The sequence below is a fragment of the Lissotriton vulgaris genome, chromosome 9, assembly GCF_964263255.1.
Source record: "Lissotriton vulgaris chromosome 9, aLisVul1.2, whole genome shotgun sequence".
Classification (NCBI taxonomy): domain Eukaryota; kingdom Metazoa; phylum Chordata; class Amphibia; order Caudata; family Salamandridae; genus Lissotriton; species Lissotriton vulgaris.
This window is the reverse complement of record NC_141697.1, coordinates 1,151,673,219-1,151,697,014: the sequence shown is the minus strand read 5'-3', so window position 1 is coordinate 1,151,697,014 and position 23,796 is coordinate 1,151,673,219. Positions and strand designations below refer to the sequence as shown.

At 45.4% G+C, this 23,796-nt stretch overlaps 1 protein-coding gene across 1 annotated transcript; it reads right to left on the bottom strand.

The window, feature by feature from the left end:
* Positions 1 to 3,824: 3,824 nt before the first annotated feature.
* Positions 3,825 to 22,805, bottom strand: LOC147692943 (uncharacterized). Its single transcript, XM_086939561.1, has 3 exons — positions 22,592 to 22,805; positions 15,896 to 16,804; positions 3,825 to 4,231 (listed from the first exon to the last, which is right to left on the bottom strand). The coding sequence occupies exons 1-3, from the start codon at positions 22,803 to 22,805 to the stop codon at positions 3,825 to 3,827; spliced, it is 1,530 nt and encodes a 509-aa protein (XP_086795687.1).
* Between the last annotated feature and the right edge of the window lie 991 nt (positions 22,806 to 23,796).

Sequence of the window (23,796 nt, the reverse complement as noted above, 5' to 3'; positions counted from 1 at the left end):
CAGGATAGTATTGCAGGGGGTGGAGAAGATTTGCCCAGGAACATTAGCTCTATCTTATCCCCATTTAGCTTAAGGAGAGATAGTTCCATCCATTCGGCTACCGCCTCTAGACAATTGCCCAGCGCGCAAGATGATCCTTCCGGGTGGTTTAATGAAACCACCAGTTGGGTATCATCTGCGTAGGTGATAATTTAGATGCCAAACGGAAGTACTATCTCAGCTAATGGGGCCTTGTATATGACGGTCAGAAGTTTGGATTGGCATCGCTTGTGGATAGGGAGCCAGTGGAGGTCCCTGAGATGTTGGGCGATGTGCATTCTCTTGGGTAGGTTGAGGATCAGCCTGGCTGCTGAGTTCTGGAACATCTGGAGTCTTTGCAATAGTTTGGAGTTTTTGCCAGCATAGAGATTGTTGCCGCTGTCAAGTCGGCTGGTGAGGAGGTCTCTGTCACTGTTTTTCTGGTGCTGGTGGGGAACCATCTAAAGATTTTTTCGGAGCATGCAGTTTGTGCTTTGTACAGGCTGATGCGACAGAGTTGACCTGGCATCTCAAGGTGAGTTTGGTGTCCAGTATGAGGTCGAGGTTGCAAGCATGGTCTTTTGGTGTGGGGGTTGGTCCGAGCTCCAGTGGCCACCAGAAGTCATTCCAGAGGGTGGTGCGTCTGCTGAAGATGAGGAATTCCATCTTGTGTGTGTTCAGCTTGAGGCAATTGACTTTCATCCATCTGACTAGGTTTCTCATACAGTTGTTGAAGTTGGCCTTAGTCTAGGTGGGATTCGCTGTGAGTGAGAGGATGAGTTGGTTGTCTTTGGCGTAGGAGATGATGCTGAATGAATGAATGAATGAAATAAGGTTTCCATAGCGCGTAACTACCCTGAGGCCCCGTAGTGATTATGAGCAGACAGGCAGATGTGCAGCAGGATTGTTATGTAGCGCTAAAGAGGTGAGTTTTATGCAGTTTACTGAAAATTATGCAGATTAGGTTCCCTAGGGAGAGTAAGGGGAAGAGAGTTCCAAAGATTGGAAGCATTCAGTGAGAAGGAGCGACCGCCCTATCTGGATCGGCGTACTATCCTAGTAGTAGCAAGGAAAGTGTTGCTGGAGCGAAGACTCCTGGAGGGTGAGTAGGGAACCACCATAGGATGGATAACGGCGGAACCAATTTTCCGGATAGCTCCATGTGCCAGACATATCGCCTTGAAACTTATTTTGGATTGGACGGGGAGCCAGTGAAGTGTATTCAATGCAGAACGCGCAGACTGCCTTTGAGGGATCTGGAGGAGTAGGCTGGCTGCGCAATTCTGGATTACTTGGAGTTTTTTGATTTTAGCCAAGGGGGCGCCCAGATATAGGGCGCTCCCATAATCTAGTCGCCAGAGGATAAGGGCTAGCACCATTATCTTGCGCGCCTGAAAAGGAAGTAAAGGCAATATTTTCCGTAGCATCCTCCTCAGGCCAAAACAGGTGTCTGAGAGCTTGGTAGCTTGATGGCTGAAGCAAAGAGAGCTATCAAGCCATATGCCATGACTCTTGATCTGCTGCTTAGGGACAGGCAAATTGCCAAGACAGATCGGCCAGGATAGTATCGCAGGGGGGTGGAGAAGATTTGCCCAGGAACATTAGCTCTGTCTTATCCCCATTTAGCTTAAGGAGAGATAGTTCCATCCATTCGGCTACCGCCTCTAGGCAATTGCCCAGCGCGCAAGATGAACCTTCCGGGTGGTTTAATGAAACCACCAGTCGGGTCTCATCTGCGTAGGTGATAATTTGGATGCCGAATGGAAGTACTATCTCAGCTAATGGGGCCATATAGGTGTTAAATAACGTGGGGCTCAGGGAAGAACCCTGAGGAACCACACAGCTAAGAGGCCAAGGATTAGATGATGCTGTATCCTCAATGACCTGGAAGAAACGGACCTCCAAAAAGGAATTGAACAAGGCCAGAGCCAAGTGCCTCACTCCCAGATTCTTTAGGCGCTCAAGCAGAATAGTACGGTCAACAGTGTCGAAAGTGACACTGAGATCCAGCAAAATAGTTGCTGCTGAGCCGCCCTGATCTACCAATCTCCTGGCTTCTTCCGTTACTGCCAATAAGGCAGTCTCTGTCCCATACTTTGGGCGATTCCATGTATTGGACTAGAGTGGAGTTAATGTGCTTCTCACCCAACTTACTCAGCCAGGGGAGAAGGGAGATGGGTCTGAAATTGGCCAGGTTAGAAGAATCTAAGTTTTTTTTTTTTTTTAAACAGCTCTGACCTGGGCACATTTCCAGATTAAGGGTACCCTTACCATGGTGATGAAGGTGTTTAAGACCTTCAAAATTGCTGGACAGATGACTTCTATAACTAGAGAGAGGCGTTGTGGAGGGGCTGGATCCATAGGTGAACCAGAGGTGACCCTAGAAATGAGTGTGTTTAGAATCGCCTCATCTAGCAATGGGAACTCAGGGGCTTTTGATGCTGAAAACTGTGGGACCACTCTGGTGGGGAGGAAAGGATTGGGATATTAAATGAATATTTTGATGAAAATATTTAGCCAGATTATCACAACGAGCTTGGGCATCTTCTGGATTAGGGATGCTAATGTTGGAGACCTGATGATGTCTGTGAGAGGGGCTATGTAGACGCTTAAGTGGGCAGGGCTGAGAAATGAGCCCTAGGGTACTCTACAGATAGTAGGCTTGGGGTGCGAGGTGAAGGCAGACTCTCTGGGTGCCTGGTCTGAGGAAGGACACTATTCATCCGAGTGTGTCACTTGCGATTCCGAATTGGCAAAGTCTTTGGTTAAGCGTGTGGTCTGACACCATGTCGAAGGCAGTGGACAGGTCAAGGAAGAAGAGGGCGGTGGTTTTGCCTCTGTCTAGTGGGGCTCAGATGTTGTCTGTTGCTGTGATGAGGGCTGTGTTGGTGCTGAGATTGGCCCTGAAGCCTGATTGGGATGGGTCCAGTACATCATTGCTTTCCAGGCGTTCTGTGAGTTGGATATTGATGGCCTTTTCCAGGACTTTGATGGGGAACGGGAGGAGGGAGATTGGGTGGTAGTTCTGAAGGTCTTTAGTGTCAGCTGATGGTTTCATAGGAAGGGGTCAGACCTCCATGTGTTTCCATGCATAAAGTAAAGAAGTTGTGCCTATGGAGGTGTTGATGATGGTGGTGAGTAAGTGGCTGATTTTGTTGCTTCCAAGGTTGAACAAACGGTGGGGGCAGGGGTCAGTGTGTGGCCCTGAGTGGATGGATTTCATCAGGGTGGTTGTTACTGGTGTGCTGAGTAGTTCCCAAGAGGTGATTGTGTGGTTGGTGGTTGTGCCGATGGGTTGCAGAGGGTGTCAGAGTGTTGGGGTATGAAGTTCGTGTAGATGGTCACTATCTTGTTTTGGAAGTGGTCGGCGAGGGAGCCGCAGAGTTCTTGGTATGGCAGTATTGCGTTTTCTGTCTCTCTGGGGCTGAATAATTCTCTGAGGATTGTGAAGAGTTCCTTGGTTCATTTGGAACTGGTTTCGATGTGTTGTCTGAGGGCATCCTTTTTCATAGCTTTGAGCTGGTAGTGGTAGTTGTTGAGGATGGTTTTGTACTTGGCCTGGTTGATGGAGTTCTTGCTGATTCTCCATCTTCTTCCTCGTTGTTTGAATTTGTGTTTCACTGCGCTGAGTTCTGGAGTGTACCAGCTGGCTCGCTTGGTGGATCTATGCATCTTGGGAGGTTTGTATGGGGTGGCTTGATTGGCAGTGTTGGTGATCCAAGCATTAAAGTTTTCTACAGTTTGTTCCAGGCTTGCTGTAATGTTGGGCTGGGTGGTGCTGAGGACGCCAGTCCATTGCTGCTTGATTACTGTGGTCCAGCTGCAGAGGTGGGCTCTGTCTCAGATATGGATGGACTACTTGTGGCCAATGAGGGTGAAGTGTACGGCAGTGTGGTAAGTCCAGGTGACTTCTGATGTGTGGTTGTATTAATTCTGTCGCTGGAGGTAAAGCCGGAGTCCAGCGTGTGTCCTGCTCTGTGTGTGGGGTCAGTAAAGATCTGCTTGAAGCCAATGTTGTCAAGTCTTTCCAGGAGGTTGGTGGTGTTCGTGTCAGTAGGGTCATCTAGGCGGAAGGTGAGGTCCACTAGGAGGATGTAGTGTTTGAATTGGATGGCGAGGGGGGTGATTAGCTCTGCAATGGAGTGGCTGATGCCAGTTCGTGGTCCAAGTGTTCTGTAGCCGAGGGTGCCTCTGATGGTGGTTCTGGCATCAGCTTTGGAGCAGGAAGTTAATGTGTTTCATGATGGGTGTGTGAATGTCGATGGTGATGGATCAGGTGATGGATTCCTTGTGTACGATGGGGATGCCTCTGCCTTGTTTGTTGGTGCAGTCTCAGTGTTTTATTTTGTAGCTGGCAGGGGTTGGGATGGCGACGTTGGGAGCTGATGCTGGAGTGAGGTATGTCTCGGTGATGAAGGTGATGTCTGGAGCGTGGGTCTGGATGGTGTCCCAGACCTTGCTGGCATGTTTCCAGAATGGTCTGGCTTTGAACAAGAGGCAGTTGAGTGGAACCAGACTGTGCCGTCTGCAGTGGGTGTGATGTAGTTGGGCGGGTCATTGATTGTGTACAACCGGCAGTGGATGCAGGTGAATGGACCCTCTGTGGTGCATGGTGAGGCGATGCAGCAGTTGTAGTCACATGATGAGTCCCGGGCTTGGAGCTCTGTGGTTCGAGTACCTGTGTGATAATGAATGGGCCAGGATTCATGGCACTGTGCGCAGTCCAGGCATGGACGCGAGCACACAGGCTTGCCTTTGGCACACCTTTGGCGTCCTGGTGGTGCGCCCGTGCTGCAGACAGGTACAAAAGGAGAGCTGCAAGGAAAGAAAGCTGTTCAGGCTGGCATCTTTCTCTTCATTAGCATATTATTGAAGCTTGCTTTAGGTGTGATCAATGGGGCACAGGAGCAACAGAAACAACAGAAACAACTGCATGCTCTCATGGTCTCTGAGACACATGGTAACCCAGGTGCCTTTGAGTATGATGATGAGATGAGGGGGAAGAAAATCAAGTTCTATAAAGGAGAATGAATTGCAACCGCTGAAGGAAGATCCTAAGCATTTATACTCCTTCATCCCCATGACAAAGACACTGGGAAGTAATGCTTTTCAATATACTACATGTATTAAGACAATGATCTGATTAAAGAGTATGATATAATGCACAGGGAAATCGCCATAGTCAGAAGTATATGACTGAAGGCAAAGACTGAAGTGAACTGTGCTATGAAGGGACAATGTTGTTATGGAAAAATGTTTTCAGACATTGCAGCTTTTAATTCAAAGATCAGCGGGCAGCACTCCATTCCCACTCACTTTGCATTAGTGGCCTTTAAGAATGCCTACCAATGCTGATGCCTCAAGTATTCATAACCCAAGATCATGTTCCCAATCCTCCCTGACGAGACCACCCTATGGAAGAAGGGTCTAGGGACTAGGACACAGGGAAAGAAATTACACCAGAAAAATACCAGAGAAAAAAGGCGAGTATTTTGGCTGCGGATAGATTAAACCCTGAAAGAATCCTGAGGTAGCGGTCTGTAGTACAATATTGACAGACTGTATGAAACTGGATAATAGCTTAGATATACCCTGGCTAAGGTATGTCAAAACAAGTTTTGCTAAATTGGGTGTCCCAGAATAATATACAAACCCGACACAATGTATCATCTGCCACTATTAAGTCACTCTTTCAGCAAAGTCATGAGCTGGCAGGCCCTATATATAATCTGACTAGTCACCCAAAGCCTTTATTTCAGCCTCAAAGAGAACCTGCTCTTTATTTGCAAATTGATTTAAATGAAAGGCAGAAATTTATGTTGACTAGGCTGCATGTAAAAACTGTACATTTTTTTTGTTGCCTTTCCCACTCAAGGTTCCTGGCTTGCATCACTCCCGGTCTGTCCCTCCGAATGAGTTTTAAGGACGGCAAGCCGATAACAACAACAATACCCTTTATACTGTACGAAACAGAAACTACCTTTGATGGCTCTAAGTTCAAAGAAGGCGCTGTATATTTTGTCAATGGCATGCAGGTGTAATTGAGGTCGGAAGGATGAATGCCTGAAATTGCACCACCGGCAATAAAGTGTACAATTAGCAGATTATTTACAAAGCATAAGACACATTTACCACCAAATTATCTTAATGGGATCTCAGGCCATGACTTTACAGCATCCATGCAGGAGTCTGAAACAGATGCGGAAACCCAATGAAATTAAACATGTTTTCAACATGTGCTGTCTGGGTTAAACCTGCAGTGTCTGGCTTCACACATTGCAAACACAAGGCTTCGAAGCCCCCTGGCCTAAAAGCCCTCCGCTGGCTCTGCGAGTGCAGAGAGAGTAGCCCTTGCTGAGAGAGCGCTTGAGGAGTTTTCAGTGTGGGTGGGCGGTAGCTTTTGTATTCATTCACAGGTCAGATCTCCTCGTATCTGAATCACCTATTCAGTTGCTAAAGTAGAGGTGAGGGGGCGAGAAAAGGAAGGGAGAGGGGGAAGGAAGACATAGAATAGGAATGGAACAAGATCAACAACCTGCTTTCGAAGGGAAATATGGACAACTAGCAGCAACGAAAACGAATCCGAGTCCAGCCAGATCCTGATCAAGAATCCATGCTGATCAACATCAGGGAGGGCAGAGGCATGGGAATACCAAATGCCTTGCACTCGACCTTTTCACTTCTCCAGTAAAATTATTTTTGTTTGTTCTTCTCTATTCTCTGCAGTTGATAATGTTTTTTTATTATAATGCAGAATGCCGTAGTTTGCTGTTTTTGACTGTTAACAGCTAACTAGATCTTCCATTCCCTAATTTAATAGTACTCAGTTTGTTGACATGGGGCCCGATTCACAGAATGAACTTAAGACTCAATCCTAAACGTATTACTATTTTGGCATTCACAGAATGAACTTACTACTTTTGGTATTCACAGAAGGAATTTACTACTTTTGGTATTCACAGAAGTTAGGATTTTGTCTTAAGTCTGTCTTAAGTCTGTCTTAAGTCTATCTTAAGTTTGTCTTAAGTCTGTCTTAAGTTTGTCTTAAGTCTGTCTTAAGTTTGTCTTAAGTTTGTCTTAAGACAAAATCCTAACTTCTGTGAATACCAAAAGTAGTAAGTGCATTCTGTGAATACCAAAATAGTAGTAAGTTTAGGATTGAGTCTTAAATTCATTCTGTGAATCGGGCCCATTGCAAAGGTGTGTAAAGGTGAGTTGGCTATGCCAACACTTTCACTTTTGACCTGCAGACCACACAACAGATGCCAGCAATGAGCACCTAGCTCACTAAGTCATCTTGGTGGTAAGGGCCTTGTCAATGTAGGGGCTGCATGCATTTTTCACTAGCCCTTTGACTCCACCCTCTCATGCTTAGGTAGAGGTGGGCAAGCTAACAGATTAACAGAGCCTAGAGCCTGTGCACGAGCTGAGCCCTGAAAATATGTGCCATGTAAATCATACAACAAACATCAGGTAAAATATGCTAAAATCTCTTCAACATTAAAAAAGTGTATTTCTTTACATGTGAAAGGTTTATCTTTATTACATCACATTAAAGCACTGCGCTGAGTAGTGCTTATTAAAAGTACGTTTTAGAACATTAACTAAAGATCATTCCTGCCCCCAATCTGCTGACAGTGCAATTAGTGAACTAAAAGACAGGACAGTTTTCATGTCAACTGTGTATGGCCCAGATTGTCATAGACAGAAGTAACATTAAAGTTTATTAAATCAAAACACAGTAAGGTTTTTGTACAGCTCGTCTGTTGAACCCTCGTCTTTGAATGTGCCATCATATGTGATACTGAATAAAACAGATGAGCAGTAAAATAAAATATTTGCCTAAGATCACACAATGTGGTTAAGGCAAAAGCTGCGATTAATCAAGGGTTTTTGCTTTCACTTTGAACAAATCAGCCACTAAATGAGTATCTATTTGTCTCTCATTTTGACCTCACATTGTAATGCTTTGTGCATTAAATTAGAGCGAGGATGGCAAGCAGACGCCATATGAAAGCTCAGCTGGTTGTGGGCTTGACTGAGGTTCCAATGGGACCTCGAACTGAGCCAGCCTGACTTCAGTTACTTAGTGGCAGTAAAACCGGGAGGTTGTCGAGAAACAGATCAGAAAGATTGACCTCCTTAAACATCAGTTCAGAGACAAGCAGAATCATGTAATCCTATCAAATTATTTACACTAATTGTCCTCCCCCGTCTCTACCCCACCGCATCCCTCTACCCCACAGCTTTCCAAACTGTGTGGCGCGACACATTACTGTGTTGCGCCCCATATGTAGGTGTGCCGCGCAATGCGTCTGACGTCTGCCGGCTTTTAGAAGGTGTGACAGAACAGAGCCCAATTAACACCAATTAACACGCACTAGTTCTTTAAAGACCTGTGAAGTGCTTGTGTGCGGCTGTGAGTGGGCCCGGGATGCCACACACAACGGGGGGGGAGTGGGGGGGGGGGGGGGCAGCTCAATCAAGATCGAACAGTGCCAAAAAAGAGCAGCGAAAAGCTTTCTCCACTGCAGCGACGCTAGGCTTAGCATATTTTACCTGCTATTGTAGTTTCTTTTTGACAGGTGCAAATATAGCCTCCTGGATTACCAATGTAAAATCTGGTTACATCGAGATGTTCAGATCTTGAGGCGTCAGTGCTCCATTTTCTCTGGTTATATGCAGGGTGATATCTTTATCTCTTTAATTCAGGCGGCAGTCTGCAAGTATTGGTTGTTGCTTTACCTTGGCACAGGAGTTTGTGCTAACATTCTGTGGACTTTTTCAGTAATGAAAATAACGGAGAAATTCCTTCTGAACAAGTCCAGTAGGAGAATTTCAACACGTTTCAACCTCCCACATATTGGTAGACTCTGGCAGCCCTAAAAGGGGAATATATTTCACCTGGAGCATAACGACCATAGGGAATATAGTAATCCGAGTGCTATGGTGTGGGTGTGTGTGTGTGTGTGTGTGGTGTGTGTGTGTGGGATGCGTGTGTATGTGGGGGGGTGGGGTATGGGGGGGTTGTGTGTGTGGGGGGGTTGTGTGTGCGTGTGGGGTGGGTGTGTGTGTGTGTGTGGGGTGGTGTGTCTGTGGGGTGGTGTGTGTGGGGTTGTGTGTGCGGCCCAAACCCACCATAGGTGGTTCTGGCTCACTCGCTGCGCTTCCTCGTGTTACTGTGTCCCTGATTTTTTTTCACAAAAAGGTGTGTCACCAACATGAAAAGTTTGGAAAGCTGTGCTCTACCCTGTTGCCAACCCATTCACCCCCCTCCCCCTTGCTGTCCGCCGCCTCCTCCCACCAACACAGCATATCTTTCCTCCTTGAAAACCGCCCTCTATGCGCCCTCTGGCTCCCGCCAACCAACCCATTTCTCCTGCATACAAAACAGACACAAACACCCTTCATAAACGGCTTTATTTTGTTCCTCGACCCTGGAACCCTTGTTTACAATGTTTTCATGACAAACAAAAACATAAACAAATAAACATACAAGCTGTTTTTCATTCATCGGATCATGATAAAATGAGGGTGTGAAACTGTCCTACAGAGATGAGACCCTGGAAGCTGGGAATGGCCGTATGCGCAATGCATGGCTTTCTAACAAAACCATGAGCCAGTAGTCTTATTGTCTTCACCTGAATGTTCCAATTCATGTTCAATATAATTTACTATTCATATGATTTCTATCACAAAATCGTTTGTTTCTGGAGGAAAAAATATATTACTCAGCAATTCTCAGAAAGTTGAAAAAAAAGGCAACAGGTCTATTTTTTGCGATTCAGACCTGTCTTGTTGTAGTATGAGAGGTCAGTCAATTGACCTCTCATACAATAACGCAACATGAGGTGCATAAAAGTGCAAACAATTAATTGGCAGGCGTTTTAGTTTTGTAATAATTTTCTTTTGCCAGCCAATTTTTATTTCAAACTTCTTCAGATCAAGGCGCTGTAAATTATAGATGTTACTGTCACACATTACAACATTCTGTGACCCAGAAAATTTACTGAATTTTCAAAGTTTTATATGTACAAATTAATATAATGATGAGATCAGTAGAAATTACTTCATACTTTTTGGGCCCAATACGATCCCAGTCCATGCTCTGGGAACCGAATCTGAGAAGGGGCAATGAGAAACAACCAGAGCTTGAAGTAAAAAACACACCGGGAGCAAAATACAGTTCCCAAATTGCGACCAGTATTTTTGCCGCCAGTGTGGTGTTTTGCGAACCTACTCATGTACTAAGATGACGGATCACAAAATACCAATTCAATTCTCATGAATTTCAATGTGGTAGGTCACAAATTGTGGCCCACTATAGTCTATGATTGACAGCCGTCACAGGGATGGTGGTCTGCTGAGGTCATCAGACAACGATGTCTGTGACTGCTTTTAAATAAAGCAGTTTTTGTTAAATGCAACCTGTTTTCTTTAAAGGGTTGACAAATAATATGTACGTTTAAGTAACGTTTATTAAGAGCAGGCAGTGCCAGAGGAACACTGTTTACTCTTAATAGATGTTTTTGTTAACATTCAAAGGGGGAGAGGTCCCTTGTGTGGTCAGCAAAATATGAATGTTTTGCTACTGGATTTCTCTTGCAAAACATTACTACATCTCATTCCAAATTGGCACTTGACAGAGTGATGGCCCTTCTGTGGTATCCTGTTCCAGGACCATTGTACTTCAGCACTATACCGGCGACGAGGATGGGATGTTCAAGGACGTAAATGACGTGGAGTCTGTGGCAAGCACTTCAAAGTTGGGAACGTATAAAAGTAAAGGATCAGCGGGGAACTCATAAATTGTAAGGTGTTTTGGAAGTGTGGAATACAACTAACGGAACAAGAAGGAACAGTAGTCTGGCATTGCAGGGGGCTAGTATGTGTAGTAAGTTTTGTGCGGTGTGCCTGGAGACGAGCAGCAAGGTCCTTTCTCCCGGGCTATGAGAAAAATACTGAAGACGTTGCTGTGGGCAAGAAAACAAGGTCTGTCACTGTGTGAGACTAGGAAGCAGGCTACACATGGTATTCTCACTAGCAAGGCCGATTTCCTACAGAAAGCACGTAAAAGGTTATATATGCCGCCATTTTGTCAGGCTGGTTAATCCTATCAAGGTTTGCCTGTAGAACAATGTATTTTGCGCGTCAGCTTGCATGCCACCATCTTTGGCGTAGTCGATGGTTTGGTCCTGTGAGGCTGCGATGTAAATCGAAAGAGAATAAACGTGTAGTGTAGCTTTCATTTTGGAAATATGACGGCAGTCTTGGGACGGCTAATTTAGATCGTTATGAGTCGAAGTTTCCTCAATTGAGTCTCTTGTGCTGTGAAACGTTTTCTTGCCAGGGTGCGCCTGCTTGCCTGAGTGAAATGCAAATGTGCATATCAGTTAATCTGCAGGTTTAAAGGGTGATTTGGTGCTGGTTATAGCTTTCATTGATCAAATCACTCCCAAGCTTTGTGATGACAAAGATTTGGTTTATTGAGTGGTAGTGCAAAGAGTTAACAGCTGAGCTGTGAAGTGCTTGCTTTTAATTTTAATTGCATTTATACAGCCCATAGTACACCTAAAGAGGTGTTGAGGGGACAGTTATGCAAAAAAATGTTGTCCCATATTAACAAAATCACGTAAACCTGGGGCAGCTCCAAAAACGGACGCCTTCCCAGCGAAGGGCTAACGAGGAGAAATGTTTTCCTTACTCCTCGTTGTTTCCTGTTTCCATGTGTGCTGCATTCTGCACCTCACATAGAAAGAGGGAAATGCCTCCCTGGATTGCTTTTGTGAAGGAAGGTGCCCCTTCCTGTACAAAAACAATCCTGCCTATGCCGATGCTAAGCAGCAATTTGTCTGCCAGTGCAAGGGGAAAGGACAGGAATGCACCGTATTTCATAAATACGGCGCATTCCCACCATTTCAGATTGGCATAGGGCAGCACAGCAAGACAACTTGATGCCCTTTGTTTTAAGCTACACATTTGACTACACCCCCATGCTCAGTGACCTTTGGTTTGCTAAATACTGTTTAATATTATATCCATAGTGTAAAAATTTGCTGCGGAAAATGGGGGTGTTTATGGTTGTTGATGATGAGGGCTACCAGGTTCAAGAAATTTTTGTCAGAAGGGGTTCTTGATACCTAAACATGTATGAAAAGGGAGTGTCTGCATCAAAACGTAGGAAGACCTCTGGCTTAAGGTCTAGGCAGCAGAGGTTGACCACTTGAGGTGGGTTGTAGCCAACCTGCCAAGCCCGGCCCGAGTGATCCAAGACCAGGAGGACGTCCCCCGGTGACTGGGAACCAAAGTCCAGTGCCCAAAGACCCTACTTGACGACCCAGATGAGCCTGCAGCCTCAGAACCAGGGACCTCACCAACCGCGACCAGCTGAGGGTAAGCTTTTCCGGCACCAAGACACCCCTGCACCCGGCGCCCCACGGTCCCCTGTGCCTTCCTTTGGGGTACCTACCTCTGCTGAAATATCCCAACTTACCTCTCAAGGTGGTGGTTGCACCTGAAGAATCACCGTCCTCGAGTCTGCAGCCTTTGTTCCCTTTTTACCTTTCCCATTGGATAATATTGAGCGCCCAACTGCTCAAAAGCACCCTGCACCCAGCCGCCCTAGTGCCGCTAGAAGTGCAATAACTACCCTACTCTACTTCCCCACTTGCCCTGAGTAAGTGACCAGGAGCTCGGCTCCCACAGCCGCGTGGCCTGCTTGCTTGCAGTCACCAATCGAAGGCCCCCTACCCTCTATTGTATTCCATTGGGCCTACTCTCTCTGCACGCAGCTGCCCCAGTGCCACTTAGGGTGTACCTTTCCGACCCTGGGAGACCTCTGAGACTATGCCCAGAACCTTAACCTCACCAGTCGAGTACTCACCTGAAAGCTGATAACTCACTGTTCTTCCATAGGCTATCATGGACTGGTTTTCTCTGAAATTTCTTCTAACCCAAACCACATTAAGAGTATGTACCCCAAAAGTATGAAGATTTAGCCTACTGCTTTTCATTGGAAAACCACATCGCATATTTTACCACAGGGCAGAACATTTATGGGGCAGCTAAGTGAAAACTGAAAAAAGAAGGTATGATTTAGTTGTTTGCATGAGTTTTTATTGTACAGCAATACCACACCTTCTCTCACCCAAATTCCTGGTTAAAATATGTGATATTTAGTAGGGAAAATATAATGAGCACTGTCTGCGTTTTTAGAAGCTAAGCACTGAGCAAAATGACTACGCTGTCCACTTTCTAAGGTCCAAACACAAGAATGGGAAAGAAATTCAACAACCAATCGTACTCGTTTTTACCACATGTTGTGGTATTGCGTCCCAAAATTATGGTGAACTATAATGAGACCCTAAATAAGATTTCTAGTTTTTTTGTTGATGTGGCCAAAGTTTGAGGGAGGGTGGTCAGATGCTTGTGGTCGGCCTTGTTTAGTGCTAGCAGAGGAGATGTAAAACGTCATGGAATGCTGCTTTGATTGTGCAAAGGCGATAGCCTTAGAATTAAATAAAAAGCCTTCCTATTTCGGTGGCATATTATGAATCAATGGCACGTTATTTTTTACTCTTTATTATTCCTGTTGTCATAAAATGTATGTACTAACTCTGTGAGCTCAATCCCATAAAAGACAGTCAGACAAAAGTAGGTAAACATCCTTCCAGTGTCTCATTGGACTTTTTTTCTTTTTAAATAAATCCTAATAGGACAAGTGTAGTTCCTACTGGAGCCTTCAGTGAATTGAAAGACTCCTGATAAGGACATTTTTTTGATGCAAAACATTCCAATGATAACCGTTTTGTAATATTATACTATATAGTATAAAAAATGTGATCTAAGCTAATGTTCGTTTCCTTAAAACAAAACTTATGTGATGCAGTCTGCAACCTACAGCTGAAAAAAATATAGACACAGGCAACACGCAAAGAGATCAAATAAAATATGAGTGTATAGCTTAATGCTTGGTGAGAAACCCAGAGCCTCATTCACAATATGTTAGCTCCAGGCAGTGCTGCAATGCTTCAAAAGAAAAGGGCAGGAATGCAAAATATCTATAAGATATGGAACATTCTTGTCCTCTTTCACAGCGCAGGCGCAAACATGTCGATCATGCACCAACACAGGCACTCTTGCACCGTAGTGCAAGGGTGCCTGTGTTGAAATCCGGTTGTTTTTGTGAAGGAAGGGTTACCAAATGCCACACATGGAGAGGAAAAAACAAGGAGAAATGTAAACAGTTCTCCCCGTGACACCTGTTCTAGAGAGATGCATGGTTTTGCCACTGCCCCAGGTTTATGAGATATTGTAAATCTGGGGCAGCATCTAAGTCCATGGGTGTTACGTGGGAACACCCACAGCAACACCCATGGAACACCTCTTTGATGCAGAGAAAGGTAAGGCAGAGACATGCACTGGTTGCCTTGCTCCATATCTACAAGGCCATGAAAAATCACCCAGGATATCATTAAGTGGCCTTGTAGATATGGCTATGGCCTGTGAGCCACCAGAACATCAAACAATGTGACGTTCTGGTGGCACAGAGAGCTTGTAAATAACCCCCACAGTACTTTATTTACTTTTTGGAAAATGTAGTTGACAGGTTTTTTTCTACTACACAACAGATAATCGAGGCCAGAATCAAATGAAAGCAAACAGCGCTGCAAAGAGCTCGAGTCTAAGGAAGCAAAGAAACTGAGTCGTCTATTTCCAAATAACTGCATAGATGCATTCAGTTGACAAATAAAAACCAAGTGGGCCTGGGACCTCATGCACAGTATAATACTTTTATTAATGGTGATAAGCTGTCATAGCATCAGTGCAGGAAAAATAAACACCAAACAAAGTGGAAAAGATTCTTTAGTTTACATTCACAACCACATCCCCACATGTAGTGCACATTCCCTTGTGAGTTCCATTCAAGCACACGTTGTATTGATTTCAGTGTCTACTTACCACCACCAGATGTGTACCAGAAACTGCACGCCCTCTTATGAAAAAATGGAATGTTGCTCCCAATCCCCCTAATTACACATTAAAAATAGCTACTAATTAAGCTAAAGCGGGCCTCTCACACTCCCCGGCCCAGGTGACACTGCACCTCCGGCACTATTGATAACTACTCATCTGGCCACCGCACATCCATGTGTAGATAAAACTGGATACAAAGAAGTGAAACAGTAAAGTGAAGTTCTCATACATGTGGATGTATTTGTGATTTGAAGGTGCGTACCAGACACCAGGCAGGAAATAGGATAAGACCCTTTTGGTTGGGTACTGAAGTTATCATAAGCAGCAGACACATCCTAAGAAGAGACTCGTCAATTTTTTTGCAGTTTAAACTGAGTGGTGAAAGGAGAGTTAGTTTCTACAAATCGGTAAACCCAGCACTGTAAATGGTTTGAATGTTGTCAATGAGGAGGTAGCTAAGCAGGTCCATCATTGGAAAGGTGGGTTTCCCTGGAAGTATTAAACAGCGAGGAGAGAATCATTCTAACATTTATTTAAATCCATACTACTAGCCAGATGCAAAGATGTGTACAAGTGACTGAGGTGTGAGGGAGCTGCAGATTCACGTAGATTGATTTGGAGGTTCCAATCGCCCTAAGACTGATGACCACCGCGAGTTCTTTGCCTGCCCTTCAAAAATCACAACACAGAAACATATACCTCCTCCCTGAATCTAAAGCAGACATTTAACAGAACCCAACCCCACATGTCCTTTGACACATGCTCCACCGCCTCAGTTTCCAGGCTAACAATTTAGTTTTCTACCAAATTACTAAATTTGATGTCCTTTAACACAATGTTCATGACAGGAGTGCAGCTTTCCAAGGCTGGGTGGTGCCCCCTTGACCAAAACGTGGATCACCAGGGCTATCGCCAGAAGATGACTCTCTGTCGAGGCACAGTGACTGGTTGGACTGTGATTGAACTGGACTGTAATGTGGCTTACTGCAGTTGCACTGAGGCATCACGTGATTGTGTGGCGACTCACTGTGACCAGTTGGTGACTCCCTTTGGCTCCGTGGTGACTCGTACCCTTTGCATGATGATTCACGGTTGTGTGGTGGCTTATTGTAGCTATACAATGAGTTATTTGGTGACTGACTTTGGTTGTAATGTGATTGACGAGGTTTGCAGGATGGCTTGCATTGGTTGCATGGTGACCTCCTGAACTCTTGCTGTGGAGAACAGTTGTTGTTCACTGCAGATCTCTGTCTGCATATTGAGGCACTCTGGATACACATTTGATCACCCTCTCTGCACAGTAGACCAGTTGGACTGTTCAATAAGTCATTTGGGCTGGAGATGTCATTCTGGTTGCATACATCAGTCCGGAGGCTCAGCGGAGTGCTTTGACTCCTAGGCGAGTCCGTGAGGCAGCTCCACATCCCCCTCTCTAAAAGGTCTAACCCTTCATAGCGGTGAAGGTCACAGTACCATCTCAGGACACCACACTCACAGTAGAACTTGCAGCAGTACTCCAGTCCCTTGCAGCAGCAGCACTCCTCGCAGCAGTGGTCAACATCCTGCCTCCAGCGACCTAGGGCCTCTCTGATGTGGTCAGACATCACTTGCTGCCCACCAAAAGAGTGGGATGAGTCGTGCCGGACTCTTCGAAGCTGAGAACTGTACCGATGTGGTGCTGATTGAAATTCAGACGCGGCCGAGTCTAACTCTTCAGGGCAGTCGCACCGGTGGTCCCCTGGACAGTACCACACTGGAAGGCCGCAGCAGCAGTAATCCTTGAACCATATCTCCAGATCATCAGATGAATCTAAAAAAAAGCATATAATAATATGAAATAGATTTGTGTTTGTTCAGTATTGAATCACATTGAATTTCCATTTAGAAAAATGTGCTAATGATATTATAGTACCAGCCGTACATTCTGAAATTCTTTCCTCCCTTCTCCACATCTAATTTAGAGATTCCCTCTGGAAGTGGGGACCAGTGCAACCACCACATCATTAGATGATATATCTACTCTGATATTTGCAGAAATGTGCTCTCAAAGTTCCATAGGGGGGAAGATCATTTAATAGTGATGCATTTTGTGTGACAGTTTAGGAAGTGTCTACTTCATTGGTACGCTCGGTGTATACCTCAGTCGAGGTGTGTGTGTGTGTGTGCGCGCAAGAGCGCCTAGAGTTTTAGAGCAGCTTAATTTTGGTTCCACATTTACACGTCACCTTTTACGTTGGTTTGTGCAGATTGGAACTTCTTTTATTTTCTCTGGGCTAACATTCTATTAAACAAATGGAATTTCAAATGTATTTTTGAAATGTTCAATGATAAAATTTTAATAGCTTCATTCATTGTGTGGGTAGTAATGTTGAAGATTTTATTAACTGTGTAGCTCTCGTTTATAGCTATATGAATGTTTTAAGAATATAACAGTTATAGGTAGTCATGATTTTATTCCACATGATGTTCTATATATGTACTAATTGTGAATGCATGTGCACCTATAGTGAAATGTCAAGTGCATTTTAACTGCTTTTCTAACTTAGCATAATTACAGGCATCAAGTTCCTGAGATTCAATGTTTAAATTTCACATAAGAAATGTTTGCTTGCATATTTCTCTCCTCTGCAAGTGCAGATACAAGGCTTCATTAGTTAGTGAAAGGCCTGGTTTGTTTGTAGGGATAGTAAGTTACAGGAGAAACTTTTGGCAAGAAGGAGACGTGTTAGCAAAGAGTGGGAGACAAGTCATCATGGTGAAGAAGGGATGTTCAAAGTCCCCTGACTGTACCTAGCTGAAGGAGGAGCCAATATTCTACAGGGGAAAATGGAAATGTACTAGAGAAGATGAAGCTGGCTACCTTGGATACTTTGTGTGCTAATAGGTATTGCTTGTTAGCTGGAGAGGGAGACCCTTATGTTTTCACGTTGTGCAGACCTCTTATGTTATTCCTCTCACTATGTGCTTCATGCTATACTCTTTAGACTTGCAATACTTTTACAAAACAATCCATTGTGCTGACACCTGTTGTTTGCATCCCATAGTTTGATTAGGGTGTCCTGAAACTAGTAGAGAGTAGTACTAGTTAGATTATATTAGAAATACTAATGACTAGGCAGGGGGATTGAATTCTGCAAACACAAAGCTGTTGGTGTACTTCCTATTGTTTAGACTGAATTTCATTAGGAGGCTCAGATTTATTCTGGTCATTTTTTTTATAATATGCTTTTGAGACTTATCTACAGTCTGTTTCTGAGTTTGTGATAAACCATTTAGTAGTCTGGCCTTTATTGCATGACTACCTTTGTTTATGTGTTATCATAATCGAAAGTTTATGTATCAGACTAGGGCATTCTAAGTATGCAGGTATGCATGTGGTTGGTAAGTGTGGGTGATTCTCATATGTAATTGTCTGACTGTGAACGTGCTTCGTGTCAAGTCTATCCCTCCATCCATGCTTGAGAAGGTGCCTACCTATGTCCATGCCATAAGCGTCTGTTAGGCTGATGCACACTTAGATTCCAGCCAAACAGGCGCTGATGACACAGACATAGGCAGGCAAATACCTTCTCAATCGGGGAGAGCTACAGTCACTCACAGATTAAAAGGAAGTTTTAAGTATGCATCAGCCTCTCTGTGTGTGCCTGTCTTGGTTGGTGCACTGTAGTATATCTGGCTGCGCCACTAAACGTGTCTTACAGTGTGCATAACCTGCCTATCCAGGTATGTCCAATGATATGCTTGTTGGGGGTAAGACATGCACACTCACCTCCAATGAAATAAGCATACACCTGATGGGCCTGTATCCCTACTGTTCAAGGACAGAACTAGGGGAGGGGGGGTCATCTCCTGGTTTGCTAACTCTAATCAAGCAGATCTGAGCGTCGTAACTACTGCAGGCATGCACAGGAGTACCCCACTCGATTACTATAACCTGGAACATATGTTGCCCCCGGTATCGTTATCAACAAGCTTATTCTTAAGCTCACTGACTAGTATGGACCCTTTACCCTGATGGATTCCCCTGCATGCTCATTTTGTAGTAGTAGGGATAGAGCAAGAGCTAGGTGAACGAAACGGAATGAAAGACTAAATGGAACGGAGACGAGGCGCAGGTGGAGGAGGGTAACCGGGGTAGATAGCGAAAAACAAGGAATAGGAACAGGGCAACAGGTAAAGTATGGAGTTGAGTGGAAGAAGGTAGCAAGAGATTGTATTGAAGTGAAAGTTGGAAAGGAGTGTGTGAAACAGGGGTTACAAACACTCAGTGGACGAAGGACACCAGAGTGACGAAAGCAAATGATTAGGGAAAAAACGGAAGTGAATGCAGCAAAAATGATAAAGCAAGATGCATGGAAGAAAATATAAAGGGCAGGGAAACAAGGAGCTGATTCAGAACAGCATTTCAATATAGAGAGTAGTTCTACAGGGGAACACCCGTATGTACTGTTATATGTCATTGTGCATCGGCCTGAAACATCCAATCCCCTCTTGTAGAGTGCAGTGGCGCAGGGTAGAATGATACAGAGTAGAGTATCGCAGGTAGATCGGTGCAGAGTAGACTGGAGCGGCACAGCATAGATTGCAGTGATGTATAGTGCAATGGTATAGAGTGGCACATGGTGGAGTAGTGCCGTGGAGTGTTGTAGCATTGCGTAGGTGAAGTTATGCATGGTATGGTGGAGTGGTGCAAGACAGAGTGCAGGTATAGAGTAGAGTAGCATAGGATGCAGGGACATAGTGCAGTGGTGCAGAGTGGAGTTAAAGTGGCATAGAGTTTAGTGGTGTAGAAGAGTACACTGGTGAAGAGATGAGTAGTGCAGAGTAGAGTGCAGTGGCATAGAGTGCTGTGGTGCAGAGAATCATAGAGTTTATAAGCAGAGAGTGCAGTCTTGCAGGGTAGAGTGACTTAAGAGTACATTGGCATAGACTGCAGTGGCCTAGAGTAGAGAGCTGTGGCTTACAGTAGAGTGGGTCATAGTAGAGTGGCGTAGAGTGCAGTAATGTAGAGTGGAATAGAGTAGATTGTTTCAGAGTAGGATGAAGCAGCAGTATTGTATAGTACAGTTGTGCTGAATAGATTAGAGTGGCTTGGATTAGAGTGATGCAGGGTAGACTAGAGTAGAGTGATGCAGACTAGCAGAGTGTAGTGACGTACAATGCATTGGCATAGAGTAACGTATAGAAGAGTCATGCAGAACAGACTGCAGTGGAGTAGACTTCAACGTTGCAGAGTAGAGAAGAGCGGGAGTAGTGCACAGTAGATTTGCAAAAATTTCAGTGGCATATGTTGCAAAGATTTTGAGTAAAGTGGTAAAGTAAATTGACATTAAATGTAGTGGTTAGAGTAGAGGGTAGTGGCATGCCATGGAGTAGAGTAGTACAGAGTAGAATAGAGTGGCGTATAGTAGAGGGGTGAAGCTCAGATTGCAGTGGTGCACAGTGGATTGTTTCAAAGTAGAGTGAAGTGGCGTAGAGTGTAGAAGTGTAGAGTAGATTAGAGTGGAGTTGTACAGAGTAGAGTGCATAGCAGAGTGGCGAAGAGTGCAGTGGTGCAGAGTAGAAGGCAGTGGCATGAAGTGGTTCAAAGTAGAGTGGGGTAATGTGGAGTATGCATGGTGTGGTAACTCACGGCTATTACAGACAGCACATCTTCAATTGAAATGACCATTATATTTGCACTGACATTTAGTTTTACTGATAAAAGCATACAGTGCACAAGCTATAATGTGTTGAAATGCCATCATCTATTGTATTGATTTATTTGAATGGTATTAAAATATTCATTTCCACCATACTTTAGAATTAACCCAGTAGCCAGCATGATTGTCACATATGTTTCCTCAATTTGAAGTTAAAAAGAGCTACAAACCAAAATAACCATGGTAAGCAACGGGCGGAATGCATTCCCAGGGAAGCTTTCCGAATATCCAAGATGTCTGCAGTCTCGTAGGCTCGACCTAAAAATGGGCAGAGTCTTTTCCCATGTGTACCTACTGTATATGAATGTTCCCAAATATTCCTATTTGATATGTTTTGCGGACAATCGACAAAGGCATGTAAAAGTATTAGTACCACTCAGTACTACGAAACTTACTCCAAACTGCCTTTGTGAATAGGCTCCTCCGACACGTCAACAATGAGTTGTGATGAATTGAGACTATGGGTATTGAAAGAGCATTAAATAAACCTATACGGGAGATGACGGTATCGGTATCGAGTGAAATCAAACAGCGTCATAAATGGGTCTGGGGAGGCAAAGTGAGCAACGCTGTCACAGTGGGAAGAAGAGTGCGAAGAGGGAAAGGTGGAATAAAGAAAAGATGGAAGGAGAAGAAAATGAATTTAAGGTGCAAACAACATCTGGATAGAAAACAGAAACAAATCTCTAATTTCAGCAGAACGCGGAAAAATAACTCTTAGCAACAGCCCCCCCACCACCCCCCCCCGAGCTACGCCTGAACTTGGGACGGGAGCTCATGTTTCCAAATAAAAAATGCGGTTAGTGGCCGCGTAACGCAAAATGATGAGCACTACCCCAAGCACCTTCCGTAGAATATGTTTACGGGCCCCATATACTTCCGGGTCTTACATATATTTAAGAGCCTTTGACTAAATATGGTGGTGGAGTTACGCTGAAGGCCATGCCCCCCCCCCCCCCCCCCCCAATCCTGCACCGCTTTACAGCTCCATTACGCATTGGTCTGGCACAGAAACGGCTGCAGATTTGATGCAAATATATTTATATGTACCCCGTGTAAAGGTTTAGTAAGTATAACATTGAGCAATCGGATGCTGCTAATGACTTGCTGGCCCTGACGCACACATATTTAGGGTGTCATGTCCTGAAACGTGCAAAGGTATTTCCAGTAATGGGGAGTTCTCCCCGGGCCGGGCATGCACAAGGGCTCGGGATCCCAGCGCACCGAATGTGTTAGCCGTAAGGCGGGAGCCTTCGCCGTTATTTCAGTTTGCAAGCTCAGAGCTGCCCCATAGAGTCTAGCACGGAGCTAATCACGTTGGGGCTTATATACAAGCCACTTGCACCGCTGCTGCGCCACTTTTAACATTGGAAAAAGTGACGTAACAGCGGCGCAAGGGGTTTGTAAATAAGCCCCGTTGTGCCTGGCGACGGCCTGGTTGGGCGTTCTGAGCGTTAGACTGCAACTCGACAATTATGCAACTAAAGTAATTGCCCGACGCCGATCTCCTCTTTGCTTTTTTTAATACTAAAAGTGGCCCTCTCTAACTCACAGGGCCCCGGTGCAACTGCACCTGCTGCACTCTTTATAGCCGCGCCCGTGTTTGCAATAGAGAGACCATGGTTGGTGGATAATAAACCCGATCCTCTGCGCGTGTACAAGAGGGCTCTGCATTGCACGGATGTGAGTGGGCCTTATATCCATTGAGAACTGCTGACATAAGTTGGCAAAATCCTGAAATACATTTTTTTTAAAGTGGGGTTGATTTTCGATCTCCATGGCCACTGCCCTGGTTTAATCCCCGCCTTCCCTACCCCTGCCCCGCCACCTCTCGGCCTGCCGAGCCGTCAGTGGTGATCGGGGCTGCCCTCTAGTGCACGGTCATCAGTTCTCACCTCTGTGCCATCCTCTGGCTCCCAAAGGCCGGCTCTCCGGGGCGCTCCTTGGCCGAGGTGCTCCCTGGTGTCTCTGGAGGCCCAGCACGGTGGGCGAGAGGGACAGCACCGGAATAAAGATCTGCCATACCTCGGGCTCTGCGCTGGCCCCGGGGTCCCTGCGGGGCCCCCTCTCCTCGCTGGTCGCACCTGCCAGAGTCAGAAGGCCCGCCATCTTGCTCTGCTTTCGCTCAGGATTGTAGGATTGTGAGACCCAAGCCCTCTCAGCTTCTTAAAGCCTGTTTCTGGGGGAGGATGGGAGGGGGCCAGGGGGGACTCGATGGGGGGCGGGGTTGCTCCCCAGATTCTATAGCTATGCTAATGTGATCATCTTCCCCAGGTGTGTTGGTGCCAAGGCGGGAGGAAGCCTGGCTGTCTCCTGTGACCCCTGCCAGGAGAGGAGCCGAAATGCAGCGCTTTGTTATGGGACAAGACCCCCTGCTGTGGGGGTGCAGCGCCTTCCAAACACATTAGCATCTGAAAGAGACACCGAGGGTCCTGCGTCAGCACATTCCAGCTCGAGACCTGAGCCCTGCGGGATCTCACCTGCAGTCTAAACTGAACTATACAGCACTTTCTACTCGATTGAGACTGGCCAAACAACGTTGTATGCAAACATGCACATAGCACATGCAGAGCGCGTGCTCTGTAGGTGCACGGCAATCTTGTGTAACACATTATACAAGCAAACTGATTTTTCAGACCTTTAAAAAGCTTCATCATCTGCCGCGTGCACGTTGCAGTCTACTCGCCACACCTTGTTTCATGATGGTGGTCCGCAGGCAGTATGGTCAAGCTTTAAATCGGGGAAGTGGTGCCTTCAGTGGCATAGAGATGTTATAAAATGTCCCAGATGGTTAGGACGTGTTCAAGCCATCCCATAAATAAACGTGGGGGAGCGCGCATGCACCTGCTATTTGTTTCATGTGGCTTCATGCGCCCCCCACACTTCCCCCTTGCACCAGCAACCGCGCGTGCAGCAAACTACTCTTCCCAACCTGCTGCGCCTAGGCCTTACTTTCTTGGTAAATCTTGCTTAGTACCTCTATAAAGATTTACCTAAATGCTTTTGCTATGGAGGGTTTGAGCTACGTTCAGGTGTCAGTGGTAGCGCGAGCGAATCCATAGAGCGTGACAAATCAAACATGGTCCCAGATGTAGCAAAC

Bases quoted from the DNA above. Each gene is read 5' to 3' on its own strand.
- LOC147692943 (XM_086939561.1), bottom strand. From the start codon at position 22,805: ATGGCGGGCCTTCTGACTCTGGCAGGTGCGACCAGCGAGGAGAGGGGG. The intron at 16,805-22,591 runs GTGAGAACTGAT...GCTTTTTTTTAG, and splicing joins AGCCAGAGGATGGCACAGAG to ATTCATCTGATGATCTGGAG. The intron at 4,232-15,895 runs GTGATCCACGTT...CCTGCTCCAAAG, and splicing joins ATCTTCTGGCGATAGCCCTG to CTGATGCCAGAACCACCATC.